The sequence below is a fragment of the Notothenia coriiceps genome, unplaced genomic scaffold (genome assembly GCF_000735185.1).
Source record: "Notothenia coriiceps isolate Sejong01 unplaced genomic scaffold, NC01 NC01_scaffold00026375, whole genome shotgun sequence".
NCBI lineage: Eukaryota > Metazoa > Chordata > Actinopteri > Perciformes > Nototheniidae > Notothenia > Notothenia coriiceps.
In genome coordinates, this window is record NW_011359076.1 from 87663 (window position 1) to 105756 (window position 18094).

General features: G+C 38.6%; 4 protein-coding genes across 5 annotated transcripts in view; 2 read left to right on the forward strand and 2 right to left on the reverse strand.

Annotated features, from left to right (window-relative positions):
- Window positions 1-248: 248 nt before the first annotated feature.
- On the reverse strand, window positions 249-4627 carry ykt6 (YKT6 v-SNARE homolog (S. cerevisiae)). Its single transcript, XM_010784330.1, has 8 exons — window positions 4433-4627; window positions 3906-4067; window positions 3588-3670; window positions 2938-3038; window positions 2743-2847; window positions 2447-2512; window positions 2130-2231; window positions 249-2050 (listed from the first exon to the last, which is right to left on the reverse strand). The coding sequence occupies exons 2-8, from the start codon at window positions 4007-4009 to the stop codon at window positions 2015-2017; spliced, it is 597 nt and encodes a 198-aa protein (XP_010782632.1). The 5' UTR covers window positions 4010-4067; window positions 4433-4627; the 3' UTR covers window positions 249-2014.
- A 1048-nt stretch (window positions 4628-5675) lies between these two features.
- On the forward strand, window positions 5676-12469 carry gck (glucokinase (hexokinase 4)). Of its 2 annotated transcripts, none has more exons than XM_010784331.1 (10): window positions 5676-6013; window positions 8633-8795; window positions 8901-9070; window positions 9260-9379; window positions 9507-9602; window positions 9691-9790; window positions 9902-10085; window positions 10742-10897; window positions 11319-11552; window positions 11770-12469. In XM_010784331.1, the coding sequence occupies exons 1-10, from the start codon at window positions 6005-6007 to the stop codon at window positions 11915-11917; spliced, it is 1380 nt and encodes a 459-aa protein (XP_010782633.1). In that variant the 5' UTR covers window positions 5676-6004; the 3' UTR covers window positions 11918-12469. The 2 variants fall into 2 exon arrangements, with proteins under 2 accessions (XP_010782633.1, XP_010782634.1); XM_010784332.1 differs by having other exon boundaries at window positions 8916-9070.
- Window positions 12470-13126: 657 nt separating this feature from the next.
- myl7 (myosin, light chain 7, regulatory) lies at window positions 13127-14925 on the forward strand. The gene is made up of 7 exons (XM_010784333.1): window positions 13127-13190; window positions 13315-13416; window positions 13922-13997; window positions 14137-14241; window positions 14323-14401; window positions 14505-14553; window positions 14646-14925. The coding sequence occupies exons 1-7, from the start codon at window positions 13188-13190 to the stop codon at window positions 14748-14750; spliced, it is 519 nt and encodes a 172-aa protein (XP_010782635.1). The 5' UTR covers window positions 13127-13187; the 3' UTR covers window positions 14751-14925.
- Window positions 14926-16554: 1629 nt separating this feature from the next.
- Window positions 16555-18094, reverse strand: part of agpat9l (1-acylglycerol-3-phosphate O-acyltransferase 9, like) — a 7071-nt gene continuing 5531 nt past the window's right edge. The window contains exon 15 of the mRNA XM_010784334.1: window positions 16555-18094. The gene's annotated coding sequence lies outside the window, so the exon portion shown is untranslated.

An 18094-nucleotide genomic window follows, 5' to 3' on the forward strand; every position in this document is an offset into this window, starting at 1 on the left:
TCATGAAGGGTGCCTCAGCTTCTTAGCTTCCTGTGGAAAGGTGCAGGTTCCAGTTTGCTGAGTTAAGATATGGATGTTGAAAAAGATACTACTGTTGACACTCAAAGAACAAGTTTACCTTTACATTGTGTTATAGGATTTCCTGCAACACCTCAATGCCAGCTTCCAGTAGGATGCTATCATGTGTGTTTATCTAGCCAAGATGGCATTTTCTGTAAACAATCAGAGCTCCAAAAACAAAAAGTGAATACAGACAGAAAATAACAGTTTATTAACTGAAGTCTTGGTTTTAATTTTGCAGACCACATCAGAATCAAAACATTTAATGTGGACTGTTACACACATATTTTCAAATTTAGCACATTAATTGAGGACATTTTGGAGAAAAAAAGCAATTAATCAAATCTTAGTAACATCCCTCGACACGCTTCATATGGGAGTTATTGATAAGGACAAAGCATATGCAAAGTTTAATTCACCTTCTTTTATGAGAAATTATTTAAATGTATCCTTTCCACTTTAAGAGAAATATACCATCAGTCTGCAGAGATATTGCACAAACATTTACACTGTAAAAGCAGAAAGAGCAATTCAGATCACACACACAAATACACACCAGTCCTCACACACAGGCACTCAACACCAATACAGCCTGCATATACAAATCATACACACACAGCTGAAAGAGAGCAGTGAAACATCTAAAAATACACAACCCAAGGCATCTATCTCTAAACTGATCAGCAGTTCCTGAAGAGACATTTCTGCATACAAAGTAAGCAGTGCTGTCAATAAAAATAAGAAAAGTCAATTGTGGAGTGTGTTAAAATATGAGTTGGATGTGAAATCCTCCAATTTGTCTGACCATTTTTCAGACATTCAACAATAAGAAGCCAGAGAGTGCAGCAGCAGTCGAGGTTTCTCCGAATCACAATAAGTGATGGTAAATGGATCCAGGGTTTGAGAGGAACAGAAGGCCCCCCCCTGCAGAGGTCTGAGTGTGCTCTTGAACTCTAAAAAAAGTGTTGCGTTTGGCGGTTAACAGAATGAAAAGCATGGCTACAGTATATTAAGTAAAACAGCTTGTTGTGCTGTCCTTTTCATGAGAACACATCATTTCTACAACAACAGCACACAGGGTTGCATGTTAGGAGGTTGCATAAGGCTGCATTTATGAAGAAACATCCCTCTGCACTTAGCATCTTTCCTCCCTTCCTATCAGCTTTAAGATGCATCATCATTCATTACGCACTCACCCAAAGTGGGAATGTTTAAAGTTTCATTTAAAACTATGAGACAGAGAAAAATCAAAGAAATCATGTAACTTAATCCAGTAGAATACATTTTCAAAATCATTGTAAAATTCTGTGAGATTTTGATATCACACATCCAAGAAGCCACCCGTTGTCCTGACTCACATTAGAGTTTTTAAATTGACCTCGATACTGAGGCTCACTGGAGGAATACAAGTAAATAAACAGGGCCACCTAGTGGGCACCAAAGGTTATGCCTGCAAGAAAAAACGGTCTAACGGTGACGCATCTTTAGAAATCACTACATAAAGACTTGTGATTGTCAGAGTTGTCTTGAAGCAGAAGCACAATTGTGGTTAAGAATTTTAATAATTGAATTCAAACTATGAGGATTCGTTTCAATCTGATAACATTAAATGGTTTGAGGACGTTTATACAATACATCACCGATACACAACGTCACACTATTATGTCTGCAGCTGGTATTGAAACACCACAAGATGTTTACCCTTTGAGGGGTAAAAAAAAAAAATCAAATGTTACTTCTTCCCCAGACCAAACCCCATCACTTCAGCCCCCATCAGTCTCAGTCTGGACAGGTCACATTTCCACCTTTTCATGCTGTTATCCTAACCTCCTGACCCGGATGAAAGCGTCCTTTCTGTCCTTTGTGTTGAGAGCTGGTGGCTGGTGGGTGATGGGAGTTGTAGGAGAATCAGAAAGGCAGAGAGAGGCGTGTCCTCGAGGACGAGGCAGCGGCATCACATGATTTCACAGCAGGAGTTCTGTTTCCGTGCCTGCAGGGTTAACATGCAAACAGTCAGGCATCTAAACAGTTAATGAACGTGTCAGTCCAGATAATAAGCCATCACTTACAGTCTTGTAGAAGGCTTTGGACTGGTTTCCAAGGTGCTCCGACTTTGCCACAAGATCATCCAATTTCTCTCCTCTCTCCAAAAGACTTTCCATGGTGTTGTGCTACAGATACAGAAAGGTTTGTTAATCACATAGAGTGCAACGGGAATGCTACGTTATGGCTCTGGCATGTAGAGATTGCCCAGGACCTGTAGCTTGCTTGTTTCAGTTTTTTTATGAAGAGAAAAATCTAAAATCTTCTGATGTTTCTATATAAAAAGGAATATCTATCATCCCCTTAGTTTAAGTATGCGGCCCGTGCTTAGGGAGGTTTTTACCAAAATGATCTTTGTCTCATCCAGCTCTGCCTGCACTTTGGTCATTGCATCTGCCTCTCTGGGGTTCTGGGGGAAATAAACAACAACAAGGGGTCAGGTACAGTATCATTAAACAAGATATTTAAACAGCAACAAACTGGTTCATTAATATCTTTCATCTTTAACTCGAACCACATTTCAGTTAACAGTGTAAAATGATAAAAGACATGTTAAGGAAATTCAATATATTTCTTCATACTCCTAGGCAATAAGGGTTTCCTTTGACATATTTCCTAATAAACAGATTACACACCGACCTGGTATTTAGAAAGGTGAATATCCAAGGCTTTGTAGTTTATGGTGTCAGGATTACCAGAGGGCCATTCTATACTGTCCACTTGCCTGGAGAACTCTTCTAATACCTGGAAAAGAGCCAAACAACAATATGAAAACTGAAGCTGACAGCAAAGTGCAATAAGTGTGTGTCTTTATTTACATGTTTCTATACCCACCTTGTCTAGCAATGTGAAACAGACTCTCTGAGGGTATTCAGTATCTGCGATGACCACAGCACTCAGGTTGTCATTTCTTACATACACATGGCACAGGTACTCTGCAAATAAGAGAAACCATGGTTAGTATGATGAAAACAGAAGTGTGATAAAAGCAGTTCCTGGTTTTAGGGTACGGTTTAACCCAGAACAAGTTGGCTGGCTTTGTTAAGAAAAGCAGAAGTAAAAGTGATATATTTTAAATAAATGTTAGTCATTGTAATGTATGGAAATCATTTTGACAAGCCTGACTTATTTATTGTTTACCTGACTGACCTTCCATTTCAACTGTTTGTACATTATGCATGTTTGATATGTTAAGACACACAGGAAACATTTGGCGGGAGAGGGGTACAACACCCAACGAAGGTTCCTGGTTAGAATCAGGGACTTCACATGTTGTATGATGCACATCTGTACCACTCCCCCACCAGGATGCTGATTCAATTGTAAATATTAACTTTTGTTTCACACAAAACAAAGTTCTTACTGTTATATAAACTGGGTGGTACCAAACAGAGAAAGAACAGAATAAGTGCTGAACAACACTAAAGCAAGATATGATCACACTTTAGAAAAATGTAACCTGAGCTGAAGCTGCTAATGTTTACCTTGCTCTTTGACAGAGGCACGACTTCCTTGTGATGTCCGTTCAACAATCAAGGCACTGGTGAAGGTCATGAACTCCTGAACACTAAACAAGCCAAAACAATAAGGTCACCAATGGAAAAGTCTCCACGTATGATCAGGCAACAAATTAGACTATACAATGTATTTTCGTATGCAATTGCTTTGAACCCAAACAAAACTGATGTGTAAAAGACCACAGTGTTACTATTATAATTCTCTCTCCATCTCCACACAGAACATGAGAACAAAAGAGTCCAATACTCTAAAAATAGGTCAGATGATATATACAGGGGACCGACCTGGAGCGCTGAAAGAAGCTGAAGGAGGAGAGGTCGTAGGCCGATTTGAGGAGGTTGGCTTTGGTCCCTCCTTTGTGGTGGATGCTGATGCTGTAGAGCTTCATGATGCCGCCGTGAGAGTCCTGGTCAGTCAGTCACAGCAGATACGATCACCCTGATGATCTAATTTGGAAGACGAGACAAAGTCACATGAGAGCATAATCCCTCATCCAGTTTAGCCAGCTAGCCACGCTAACAATATGAGAGCAAAGAAACTTGAGAGGTAGCCTACAGTTGACAAGAGCTAGCTTAGAAGTGAAAGTAGCCGCCTTATTATTAGCTACCCAACACTCGCTTAAGTACATCTGTTTCTCAAGGAAACGACACATGTGATAAGTGACAGTAAGTGGTACAATATTACCACAGGCTAGGTGCCATGCAAATGAAGTTTAAAAACGTGCAAAGCTAACTTATACTTCTGAAATCAAGTTTAGCATGCTGCTAGCTACAAATTATATCAGGTCTCCGTTAGGCCTTAACGAACTTACCAGACAAATCAGCAGCAAACCGTTGGGTTACCGTCCAAACAACCGAATAAACTGTTTATTCCACATAAACTGAAACTTGTTGACATATAAAGCAGCTGTAATGTGGCTTTATCACACTGTTGTTGACACTAACCTAGTACTTTTCAATATGACCAATCACCACGTCACGATCCTGAAACGGTGCGACTATATAATTCCTCCGGTGGAGCACTTCATAGTCTGGTAGGAAAGGTTCCTAGGAGAAGGTATCACATTTTTGAATGATATTGAAGTTTTTCAACAAATGCACAATAAAATATGTGTTTCAAGAAGAAGAAGAAGAAGAAGAAGAAGAAGAAGAAGAAGAAGAAGAAGAAGAAGAAGAAGAAGAAGAAGAAGAAGAAAACCAAGCCCTCATTTCAGTTGAGCAATGCAATGAATGTTGATTATGAAATGTCTGATTAAATTCATTCATAAAATAAGAAGGATACTCTTTTTTTCTATCGGACAATTTTAGATCTTTGTCGATAATGAAGATACTGGGTCAACATATTTAATTCTGGTTTTCCTTTTTTTTTGTCCTTCTTGTCATTTTACTTAACACATTTATTTATAATATATACATTTTTTAACATGTCTATTCATTAATTTCTATTCATATTTTAACATTTTAATAGGAACCGTGGAGCCAAATCATTTTATTGTTGTTTTTACCAAAAGTAGCCTATTTTATTTAAGTGTGTTGTTGTCGCTAAAGTAGCCTATTCAAGTGAGATTTTTTTTGAGTGGACAGTTACAAAATAGTCTATATTCTGTTTTGTTCTATTGTAAAGAGCTTGGTTACCCTCTGGGTCTAACTTTTTGTAAAACATGGCACTCTCAATTGATGTTTTCTCTGGTAATCTTGCTCCATTAAACAATTTGCTCCTGGCTACTTAACTCAGTGGTAAGTGTTTTCCATGGCAGAGGTGTGCCTGTAATTCATTTCCAAGGAAACACAATAAAATCGTTTTGGCATGGAAACCGCTAAGCCTGTTGACAGGACTGCTGCTCCAGAGGAAGAAATGCCTTTTTCCTTCCTCGAGTTGGCTGCGTTAAAAATATTCAGGTCATTAACAAGGCCAGCTAATTGGAGGCTTGCTCAATATTTGTGATGCTCTAAACGTGGTGTACAACCCTCGAAGGAAGACTTGGATGCAATGTTTTAATTGTTCTTGTTTAACTGAGTGTTGGAGCTGATGGCACGCCAGTGCGTCGATGCGGCTGTTAACCGGGCCAGATAACTACAAGGAAGAAGATACAATCCACAGGTTAAAACAAATGCATGGGTTTTTGTAGGAATTAAGGTGAATACTTAAAAATGCAGGCTTGAATTTACTGCAGATATGTAATCGTGTTTTGGATTGCTGATAAAACATTATGTAGGTGAGAAGTTAAGGATTACATTTTCTCTGCACCTCATGCACGGACGCCAAGTTCAAATACAATTAGAGCCGAAAACTGTGAATCTCCATCGGGGAAAAAAAGGAAATTTCTACAGCAGGGTACAGATGGTCTGCGGGACATTAAGGATTTAATCCTCGTTGTGATACGATGGATAAGGTAAATAAAATATCTATCTACCCATCTATTTATCTATATCTATATCTATCTATCTATCTATCTATCTATCTATCTATCTATCTATCTATCTATCTATCTATCTATCTATCTATCTATCTATCTATCTATCTATCTATCTATCTATCTATCTCTATATGTCTATCTATCTATCTATCTGTCTATCTATCTATCTATCTATCTATCTATCTATCTATCTATCTATCTATCTATCTATCTATCTATCTATCTATCTATCTATCTATCTATCTATCTATCTATCTATCTATCTATCTGTCTATCTATCTATCTATCTGTCTATCTATCTATCTTACAGTAATATAACAGTAAGTGTCATGAGCTTTACAAGGAGATACTTGTCGTCCATGATGTAAAAAAATGTTTTCTTTAACTTAAAGGCACTAAAGTATACATTTACAGAGAAATATATTTTTTGAAAAAAGTTATCTGTTTCATTCTGAAAAGAGAGTTTAAAAAAAATAAATATGTAGATTACATTACTAGCAGTAATACATTCTTTTTAAATAAATGTATGTGTCAGTGACATCTCTCCTACTGACAGGGCACTAGGGGAGAGGGTCACTGTCATAGCCAGGGGTCAGAGCTAAAAACAGTAACAACGTTTTGGTTAGGTAAACTATACTGGAGCTGATAAGCACACATGGCCTTCACTTGTTAGTTTTAGAGGACATTCACCCCTTGCTGTTACTAATTTTAGATATGTTACTCATTTTACAAATGTTTGCGTGACTCTTAAGTTTATTTAAGCAACCTTGCAACATTGGATATTGCTCAAAGTAAAAATAATGATAAGTTCAGATCACAGGGTTCATCTTTAAATGTACGTGATTATCCTTGTTGGTTGAGCTCTGGATCACAGGTTATATCTTGCAAATTCTTCACACTGAGGAATTATAGTGATTAGTTTGAGATTATGTTTTATTTTCATTTGTTTAACCTAATGAACGAGTAAACATCTGTGACTTAAAGGCCTAATTTTTAAAAGTTGGCCTGGCATTAATAGCAGGATTAAGCTACAATTTCAGACAAGCAACATAACGCAGAGTAGGCTTACTCGAAACATATTTTCTTTTGCATAATTATAAACATTTGTAAAACTTTTAAAAATGTCATGATAACAAAGTATTCATAATTAATGAAGTTCGTAATAAAATAAGATAAGATAAGATACCTTATTAATCCCAATTTGTTATTACTAAAGTACACTGTATTTGGGTATGTTATTATGCCTAAGGTCAGTAAGGGCATGCCTTGAACAAGTCTGAGTGTGATTTGTCAGTTATGATGGAGCTTCATATAAAAGAAAGTCATAGAGGAAATATAAGAATACATATGTTAAATAACCTCATCCAAATGCCTGCATTAAAACTGAACAATCTATAAAACTTGATTCTTACTTTGAAGAAAGTAGGTCATGTAGACTTTTGGCTTTTTGGGGGGGTGGTATACTCTGTTTGTACAGAATGTGTGTGTGTGTGTGTGTGTGTGTGTGTGTGTGTGTGTGTGTGTGTGTGTGTGTGTGTGTGTGTGTGTGTGTGTGTGTGTCTGTGTGTCTGTGTGTCTGTGTGTGTGTTAGGTCTCATCCAGAGGGAGGATGGCTCTACGGAGAAAGAGTTAGAGGAACTCAGAAGCAGTCGCCCCAAACCACTGGTGGACGGTGTGTGTGTGTGTGTGTGTGTGTGTGTGTGTGTGTGTGTGTGTGTGTGTGTGTGTGTGTGTGTGTGTGTGCGTGTGCGTGTGCGTGTGCGTGTGCGTGTGCGTGTGCGTGTGTGTGTCGTCTTGATTCCGGGTGGCCAGATGGGGTGATTTTGGGTAGGGGTTGGTATTTGGTGTTGCCAGCCCACTTCACCTGAGCATAAAATCAGCTGAGGTTCTCATTCAGTGCAACTCACACTTCACTGACTCTGCACACACACAGGGTGGGCACACACTCACCACACACCTAGAAACACTTGCAGAGACTCATTTAGTTAAACCTGGGAAGATGCCGTGTGTCAGCTCTAACCCCAACCAGATGGTGGAGATGCCTTGTAGCTACAGCTCTGTGGTTGATAAAATCCTCTTGGTAAGATTCACTTTTCTGTTCGACAAGACTTTGTAAAGCTTTCAATCATTTGTAATGTTAGTATTGTTAGAGATTTGTACTTTTATCCCATGTGACTGTTATGTGAATTAACAATAATCTTTACACACAGACTGCACCATGTTGTTTCAGAAGCAACTCTGGGTGAGAAGCTTGATTGTATTAGTTGTTCAGATGCTACTTTGTCCTGTATTTACTGAAAACATGGTTGTATGTGGCAATTCTGAAGCAGACATTGGAGTCCTCAGCAATTCCTTCCTTTGTGTTGTATTGTAAAGTAGTGTTTTTCTCTCTTTTCATCTAATTTGTTTGTGCTCTGATTCCTTCTCTGCTGTTGCCGCTTATGATTTTCCTTTCTTGTTTTGAAACCTCATGTAGTTTGAAAAAGCTGTTTCTCAGTTTGGATTAGAAGCGTGTTTCCAGTGCATATATGTACAGTATATATACCAATAATGTCGAATGGCCTTTTTGAAAAATCTTCTCTGCTCTTGTTGCAGGTAGAGGAGATCCTGTCAGACTTCAGTTTGAAGAAGGAAGAGCTAAAAGAAGTCATGAAGAGGATGCAGCGCGAGATGGACCGAGGATTGCGTTTAGAGACGCACGATGAGGCTAGTGTCAAAATGCTTCCAACATATGTCTGCTCCACCCCTGAAGGATCAGGTAGAAACTCATTCTTTCACCATTAGAGGATCGCATAGTTCTTTTTTGTTATCTCATGATTATCACCTGTGCAGGTAAAGCCATTACGTGCACGTTCAGATGTAGTGTGTGTTTTAGCAGAAGTGGGAAATTTCCTGGCTCTCGACCTGGGGGGGACCAACTTCCGCGTGATGCTTGTGAAGGTGGGTGAAGATGAAGAGAGGATCTGGAAGGTGGAGACCAAGAACCAGATGTACTCCATTCCTGAAGATGCCATGACGGGCACTGCTGAAATGGTTAGCATGGCAATTCTTTTCCAGTGTTATTCATGTTCATGTTTCCTCACGCTATTGTGTTTGACAATTTTGTATGTTCAAAATCAAAGATTGCCAAAAAGAAATGTATTAAGGTTGTTCTTTTGTAAATACAGAATGATGTTAGAATGATAATTTTTCCACATCTCATATTATCCTCTCTTTCTGCAGCTTTTTGACTACATAGCAGAGTGTATGTCCGACTTTTTGGACAGACATCATTTAAAGCACAAGAAGCTTCCTCTGGGTTTCACCTTTTCCTTTCCAGTAAGGCATGAGGACATTGACAAGGTAGGATGTTATACACTACATTGGGCATACTTTTAAACAATCCCAAGATCGGTCAACAGTGCTAGACCTATAAAAGTTATGTATCTTATATTTCCTTAATTTATATTTATATGTTTTCTTTCCACAGGGTATCCTGCTTAACTGGACCAAAGGCTTCAAGGCTTCTGGAGCAGAAGGGAACAACATTGTTGGCTTACTCAGAGATGCTATCAAGAGACGAGGGGTGAGTTACTGCTTATTAGAAGTGTCTTTTTTTTAATAAACCAGACCATATACAGCTGGATGACTCTAAATATGATGTCGTCATTTAGGACTTTGAGATGGATGTGGTTGCCATGGTGAATGACACAGTAGCCACCATGATTTCCTGCTACTATGAGGATCGCAGCTGCGAAGTTGGGATGATTGTTGGTAAATAGTAACACGTGATATTGATATGCACTCATGAACATGTATCCATGCACACAGACATGTAGACTCAAGCATATTTAAAGTGTGTTTTTTTGCTTTTCTTGACACCAGGCACTGGCTGTAACGCATGTTACATGGAGGAGATGAGGACTGTGGAGCTGGTGGAAGGGGAGGAGGGCCGGATGTGTGTGAACACAGAGTGGGGTGCATTCGGAAACAACGGGGAGCTGGAGGAGTTCAGACTGGAGTACGACAGAGTGGTGGATGAGAACTCCATTAACCCCGGACGGCAGCTGTGAGTGCATTCAGTTCAAAGATTCAGTCACATACATTAAACCTCGTCATTCGTTTGACCCAACTCCACATGTCTACCAACTTCATCTACCTTATTAACTCAAGTGTTTGTGCTCAAAGTAATATGCCATTAAAGCTTCTCAGATTGAGAGATTGACATTGTATTTTAAAGTCTGACAAGCACTTCCTCCCTCATTGTCTTATTGTTTTTCTAAATTAATCATCCTTCTGCGGCAATACTCACCTGACTCTCACTTGAGCTCTCTGTGTGGTTGCTAAGCTACCAGTTGTTTTTCCTGAGGATGACTGTAAATGGCCAGAGCCCTCATACGTCAGTGGTCAGTCAGTGTGCGGGGGTGTCAGATTAATGACCCCTCTCCTCTGCTTGCCATAGTGCCTGTAGGCCTAATGGCTGTTTACCTTTTGCACTGGCAGTCCCTTAACACAGACAACTGCTGAGCCCAGCCTCATTGAGCCTTTTTAGCACTGACGTTGTCATCTTCATCCGTTCCCCTTTTTTTAAATTTCGTTTTGTGACGTGCACTTGCTTCCTGTTCCTTCCCCAATTTCAACATCCTCTCCTTGAGTTCCCAGCCTTCCTATATATATATGTATTTATAATTACCTGTCTCTTCTCTTGTTTTTCGCCTCTGGTAGATATGAGAAGCTGATCAGTGGGAAGTATATGGGAGAGCTGGTCAGGCTTGTTCTGATGAAGCTGGTGAATGAAGACCTGCTGTTTAACGGTGAGGCCTCAGAGCAGCTGAAGACACGTGGGAGCTTTGAGACGTGCTTTGTCTCACAGATGGAGAGGTGAGCATCAATAAATACTGCCATGGCTGCTGTTGTCCTCCCAATAAGACAACTTAAAAACATAGATGAATGTTTCCTATTAGACATTTGACAAAAGAGGACTTCAAATGAAGATGATTAAAGACAAACATTCGTATCATAATCAGAGAGGGAAAGAAACACATATAATAACAAATAATAATAATGTAAAGCCTGTTGTGTTATATCCTAATGACATCACCTCACATGACGGTGTTGATGGGAAATAGTAGGAAGCAATACAAAAAGCTACAATTCAATTGTGAGCTACTACAATATTTGTAGACAACTAATTAGACATTTAAATGAATGCAAAATATAATTGGTGTTTTTTTTTATACTATAAATACACACATTTGTGATATCAGCATTTATGTATTGTCAACTTTTGCCTTTTTTTCAGTGACACTGGGGACAGAAAGCAAATTTACAACATCCTGTCCTCGCTGGGTGTTCTGCCGTCAGAGCTGGACTGTGACATTGTGCGTCTGGTGTGTGAGAGCGTCTCCACTCGCTCTTCACATATGTGCGGCGCTGGGCTTGCAGCTGTGATCAACCGGATGAGGGAACGACGCAGCCAAGAAGCCCTGAAGATCACAGTGGGGGTTGATGGATCCGTCTACAAGCTGCACCCATGGTGAGGAATCCATGTTTGAGACTTTCTAATATCCCAATTTTTTATATACCGGAAAATACTTGGTGATTGATTAGATGTACCCAAAATGCAGTGCTCGTGGACTTATATTTAACTCTCCAAATCTTTATTGGAGTAAATAAATCTTGATTGGACGACTAAACAATAGAGAGGATGTGGAAAAGAAGTTGGAGATTTGACAGTTTTTCCTTTATCTCAGGTTCCGTGTAAGATTCCACCAAATTGTCAGGGACCTCACGCCTCACTGTGACATCACCTTCATCCAGTCGGAGGAGGGGAGCGGTCGTGGAGCCGCCCTTATCTCAGCAGTGGCCTGTAAGATGGCTGCCTGCATGCTGACCCAGTGAACTGAACTGTGATCTGAGAACATTGATGACAAGTCATTCACAGATGGCAGCTCCGGCCTTTTTCAGGCTCTGAGGGATGTGTTTCGGTCAAGGCACCCACAGATGGACGATGTACCGACAAGAAAGCAAGCTGTATTTTATTATAGTATTTGGTAGCATTAGACCAGATTGTAGTAAACATGTAATGTTTCTGAATTTGTGTATCACTGCCTATTGATAATATTTGGGTATGAACTGGCCCATTTCAACAATGGTTAATGTTTGATTGGGGATATGGTATAACACCCATGCGAACCTGTTCCTTACATTACTTGTACATGACATGTATAACCCAGGGAATCCATTTGTAAATGCTGCTACGATCTATGACTAAACCAAATATATTGCTTTGTTATGTAGTGATTTCTGTTTGTGAGAAATGAAATATTCCTTTGTCATGTATATTTAAATTATACAGATCTATATGCATATTTAGCCAGTACGTTGTAGTTTCCAAATGTGCATGATGAAAAGTGCTTTCGATTTGAATAAGCCCAACTTTAAATAAAAATGCTTTAATAAACTCAACTATTATATTTAAATGTATGTAAATATCAGTTTAATTACCAAATATTGTATATAATACCACAGCTGAAATGGAAAAGCAGATGTTGTTTATGTATCTAGATCTTGTAACTTATTATCACTTTCATTTCTACTGGAATAGCAAATGCTGTCTAAAGTTAGTTAAGACACATCTTCAGTAGTATCCCTACTTATTTCACTTGGTGCCCGCTGCTTAAACAGTTTTCAAAATCAGAGAAGTATGAAATAATAGTAGAATAGTTCATATACTGCCCCCTTTCTCTGCCTGGGAGACCTCTCAGTTTACCAATGCGTTGGAATAATAGGAACTCATTATATGCTTAGGAAATCTGCTGTGTATCATCACACAATGTTGTGTGAAAAAAAGGAGAAAAACACATAAAACATACATTGAAGTTAATACATGGCTTGCTTTGACCTCAGAGGAGTAACTTCATTGGTTGAGTGACGTCAGAGGTCACTTACGCCCCTCCATGCACTTCATATCTCTATTTTCAAGCTCAGAGGAATCCTGCAGCTTCAACTCTTATCAGGTACCTTCAGAAGCATACGGACAGCAGTGATGGCCATGTAAGGGACTGTGCTGCCCACCACAGGCTATTATAGGAAAGTAAAAGATAAGATGGGCGCTACATAAAACCCACCCCAGCATCACACTCTGCTGGGAGCATTCGATCATTCAGACATGGTAAGTCAGTGAGCGTTTTCAGTCAAGCAATACTTGAAGTCTGTGATCAGTTGTTATTCTATATTATAAATGTTTGTATACTTTTAAGTGAGTACACTGAATGTGTTTGTGTGCATCTTTTCAGGCAAGTAAGAAGGCCTCCAATAAGAGACAGAGGGGAGCACAGAAGTCCTGCTCCAATGTCTTCTCCATGTTTGAGCAGTCACAGATTCAGGAGTTCAAAGAGGTACAGTACTGCAAAGTCCCTGCCTTCAGCAGCTCCCTTTAAAAAAAACGATGTAGGAACCTGTGATTTTTTATTTTCAAACCTATGCATGAGAAGGGAAATAGAGAAAGGGTGTCTAAGGGAGTATCTAAGCTACTTGACTTCAGTGAACTTTAATCCATATAAGAATGATTGAAGTGGCCAAATTGTCAGAAAATATATGACAATGGCAAGCGAAGTAAATGAATCAATATTGGTAAAAAGCATCAGGGTACTGTACGCAACATTTACCATGGCTATTTTTATATAACAGCTCCCTTTACGAGAAAAACCTATATAACTCCAAAGAAAACATATATATTTGTCATTATATTTAATACAAATTGTAAAATTAACTGTTGCATTGGAGTTTAATTTGAAACAGTAAAGGTTTATATGCAATTCAACATATATTCGTCATCTGAAGGTCTCAAACATGTACTTATTTTGTATTCAATTTCAATATTTCTCATTCTTTATCTTGTAGGCTTTTGGGTGCATTGACCAAGACAGAGATGGTGTTATCAAAAAACAGGACCTAAAGGAGACCTATGGACAGCTGGGTATTTTCTTTATCTTTAACTCTTTTTCTGTTAAAACAAAAAGCATCTACTGATGCAACCTGCTGTTCTTAATGCATTTGATATATTTAACTGTATTTACTGTACGTGCTCATATTCTCTGTGGGCTCCTGTGTATCAGGGAAGCTTAATGTTGATGATGAAGAGCTGGAGGGGATGTTGAATGAGGGGAAGGGTCCCATCAACTTCACCGTGTTCCTGTCTCTTTTTGGAGAGAAACTCAACGGTAAGAGCTTCTACAGAAGTTCAAACTAATCTCTTAATTTACTTTGATGAAGATGCTTGACGAAGCGTTGTTGTCCTCCAGGCACCGATCCTGAAGACACCATACTGGGAGCCTTCAAGCTTTTTGACCCGAATGGGACAGGCTTTGTTAATAAGGATGAGTAAGATAAATATTAAATAGCTTTTCCATTATTTATATTTTACATATCATCAGTAACATTTCATTATCTCATTTATCGTCTCCTTTTGCATTTTATCCTGCAGGTTTAAACGATTACTGATGAACCAGGCGGATAAATTCACAGCAGAGGAGGTTTGTGTTCTCTTTTGTCTTTATAGTGATACATGGACTATGCTGTAAGATAATATTTTTCACCTGGTAAATTGTCATTGATGAACCTCTAGGTTGATCAGGCCTTTGCTCTCGCTCCTATTGACCCAACGGGCAACATCGACTACAAGTCCCTCTGCTACATCATCACACACGGAGACGAGAAGGAAGAATCTTAAGAAAGTCATACAGGTTACCTTAACATGCTGATAATATGTAAAGGTTATCAATCAGAAACTTCAATGATTGATGGATTAATGTTGGGACATCGGATTCATTTAATCTCAACTGTTAAATGCTACAGTTCTGTTTGTTTCTCATTTCTTTGTATGCTCAAGAGAATAAAGTGTTCCTGAAATCTTTCTTGATGATTACAACTGTTCGTTTTTTGTAAGGGAAAGTGAAGTAACACAAACGGCTTACCATTGCTGTGATCATGAAATAAAAAAGCAAAACATCACACTCAAATGTCATATTCTTGATTATAATTTTTTTTTATTGATTTTTTCTAGACTCATTAAGAAATATGAAACTTGAGATTAATAATCTAAGGGTTTAATACTTAATTTCAGTGAGTTCAATATGTCTGCTTACAAAATAGGCTTTTATTAGTAATCTGAGTTCCTCGGTATAAAAACATTATGACAAAGAAAATGAAACCTTTTCAAGACCAAGGAGATCTATGTATATTCAAGCATGCTCACCATGACAAAGGCTGTTTTTCTTGATTGGTAAAAGATCAAGTAATTAAGTAAAGTATGTAGAATAAAGTCAAGTAAGGTTAAGTCAAGTAAAGTAAAGAAGGGAAAATAAAGTACGGTAAAGTCGAGACAAGTAAAGTAGGTAGAATAAATGTTAAGTAATTTGAAGTAAAGTCAAGTAAAAGTGGGTAGAATAAAAGTCAAGTAATTTGAAGTAAAGTGGGTAAAATAAAGAACGGTAAAGTCGAGAAATGTAAAGTAGGTAGAATAAATGTTAAGTAATTTGAAGTAAAGTCAAGCAAAGTAAGGTAATCTGAAGTAAAATACGGTAAAGTTCTTCCATTCATTCAGAGGTCTCACTGCTGTTCCCTTCTTTGAATACACTGTTGCCATGGATACAACAACAAACACCTCCATAAACTCCACCACCACATTTTCCTGCTCACACAGCAAACAGCCGGTCAACAACAAGAGGAATAGGAGTGTGTGAAATCCTGCAAGGCAAGATTTACTTTCAGCACACTTGCAACATCAGGGCTGCTTTCAAATGATTGTGGGTTTATTTTGGGATTTCCTAAATCTGTAGTTGTTACTGGCAGAGATGCCCATTGCCTCTGGAGCTGCAGGCAGGGTGCATGTGGGGGTAGGTGCTAGCACGACATGGACAGAAGATGGACAGAAGAGGACAAATAAACCTTCCACCAGGGACTGCAACTCCTATCTGCAACGGTGGGTGGAATACTGCACATGTACCGAGAAGTAACAGGTGTACCTTTGAAATGTAGTAAGGATAAGTGACACTATTGCTGTGATCCTTTAGTACACACTGTCTGTGCTCTTTACATTTAAAGCAATGTATAGGGATATCAACGCAGGAAATATAACACAATAAGAATGTTAACAGAAGCTGAGTTTTATCATGTCTCGTTTGCTGATAAAAACAAAAACACTTTAATTGAAGGTATGTTGTCGATTAATTCTTTAGTTTTCAATGCCAGAGAAATATCAGCATTTTGCAAAGAATGCTGACATTTGTAACCTGCGATTTGGTTAGTGCATCTGCAGCTGCTATTAAATCAGCCAGCTGACACCAAGGCAGACTAATGTTATCAGGTTATACTTATATATTGACACATAAGTCATGGAAAATAACATAACTGACCAGCTGTCTAAATGTAAAATCATTGCCTACAATAAACACAAGATCGTGTAAGAACAGATTGTGAAAGCGGGGGTTGTTCTGATTGTCGAAACCATTTTAATAATTGAGATAAAACCAGAAGAGATTTGCCACGTGGCTTTTTATTGCTAAGAGATAAAAGCATCTTACTTTAAAAACTGCTGGTCTGAATCAACAGCAACCTGTTTGTCATTTGAACTGCACAGAGGAAGACAGATGTGAGGCACTAATCAGACTCATAAATATTTCACAGTACCATTTGTTTCTCTTGGCTGTTTGACAAAAGAAAAAGTCAGGAAGTCAAAAGGCACTGTTCTCCAAAACACACTATTGTAAATAAATTAGTATCAGCTTAGTCTCTTGGCAATCGCATGTAAACCTATTTTCATTCTTGATTATTCCAGATATTACCAACTCAAAGAGAGAAAGAAAATCAAAAGACACGCGTTTCATGTGAGTATTGTTATCAAGTAGCAGTAGTAGTAGTAGTAGCAGTAGTTTGGGGGACAGTGAGACACAATTAACTGTGACATGTGATTAACTCATATTTGTTTTTACACAGGAAAACCTTGAGCCCAGTGATAATGAAATTGATGCTGAGGAAACTGATAGGGAGAAAAATAATGGTGAGAACGCTGACAAGATAAAACAATAGAAATATCAGAAAAGTTACTGTGAGTAAACAAACACTTTTTTTCAGGAGCCAAAGAAGAGAACTCCCAGAAAAATAGCAGCAGAGAGGAGGAGACCACTTCAGGAACAGTACCCAGTGAAGAGAGATCCAAAAAGTCTCCACTGTGTGTTCTCCTTTAAAGCCATCCCATCTCATGTGGACTTTTAATGAACTATCCTTGACCCACACGCATGTATTATTTATGTGCCAAACCTATGTGTCTCGTGTCCCTACTTTGCCTTTACTGCACTGTGGAAAAGGGGTGAGGGGTCAAAGGTTACCAAAACCACAGAATACATTTTATTTTTGCATAACTAAAACATATCAGTGTGTCATGTATCAGTGTTGAATTGAATGAACAATATCTATGGTAAAAGTGTATATCAGTGTTAATTATGTTACAGTAAGACCTAAATACATAAAAGCATTTATCTCTTGTATTTAGCTCTCCACATCTGCTGTATTAAATAGTATGACATGTAATGCTACACAACAGTAAAATCACACAGTGCCTACAGGTTCTTTTGTGATTTTATAAATCACACAAACTTGTAAACTAAAAGTTATCTTTAAAAAAAAAAAATTGAACAGCTCATGAATAAGTCTACTGATGGAGACATCCATGAACCCAGTTGTTCTCACCAGCGTGTTGTTTATAATCACCCATTTCATTCATAGCATTTCCTCAGCATTCAATTACAAGAGAAGCTAACGTTTTTTCAGCAGCAGTAAAAAATAAAGAGCTTCTCACTTTATCAGAGCCACAGTCTGTGCCTCATAAGAGCTCCATATTGCACTTTGTGGATCACTGAGACTCCTCTTTACCTGAGGTACCTGTCCTGCTGTAATTGACAGGATCAGGCCGAGCTCATGGGGACATACGAGAGGAGAGAGAAAGAGATGCCCGTTTCCAGTGTATATTCTCCACATGGCAGGGATTATTACAGCGTACTGGGGAGGGGGGGGGGG

Excerpts from the sequence above, each read along its gene's own strand:
- ykt6 (XM_010784330.1), bottom strand. The coding sequence starts at position 4,009 with ATGAAGCTCTACAGCATCAGCATCCACCACAAAGGAGGGACCAAAGCC. Across the intron at positions 2,513-2,742 it reads TTCACCTTTCTAAATACCAG|AACCCCAGAGAGGCAGATGC; the intron begins GTCGGTGTGTAA and ends TATTTCCCCCAG. Across the intron at positions 2,232-2,446 it reads ATGAGACAAAGATCATTTTG|CACAACACCATGGAAAGTCT; the intron begins GTAAAAACCTCC and ends CTGTATCTGTAG.
- gck (XM_010784331.1), top strand. Across the intron at positions 8,796-8,900 it reads CTCCACCCCTGAAGGATCAG|TGTGTGTTTTAGCAGAAGTG; the intron begins GTAGAAACTCAT and ends GTTCAGATGTAG. Across the intron at positions 9,071-9,259 it reads TGACGGGCACTGCTGAAATG|CTTTTTGACTACATAGCAGA; the intron begins GTTAGCATGGCA and ends CTCTTTCTGCAG.
- myl7 (XM_010784333.1), top strand. Across the intron at positions 14,242-14,322 it reads TTTTGGAGAGAAACTCAACG|GCACCGATCCTGAAGACACC; the intron begins GTAAGAGCTTCT and ends GTTGTCCTCCAG. Across the intron at positions 14,554-14,645 it reads ATAAATTCACAGCAGAGGAG|GTTGATCAGGCCTTTGCTCT; the intron begins GTTTGTGTTCTC and ends ATGAACCTCTAG.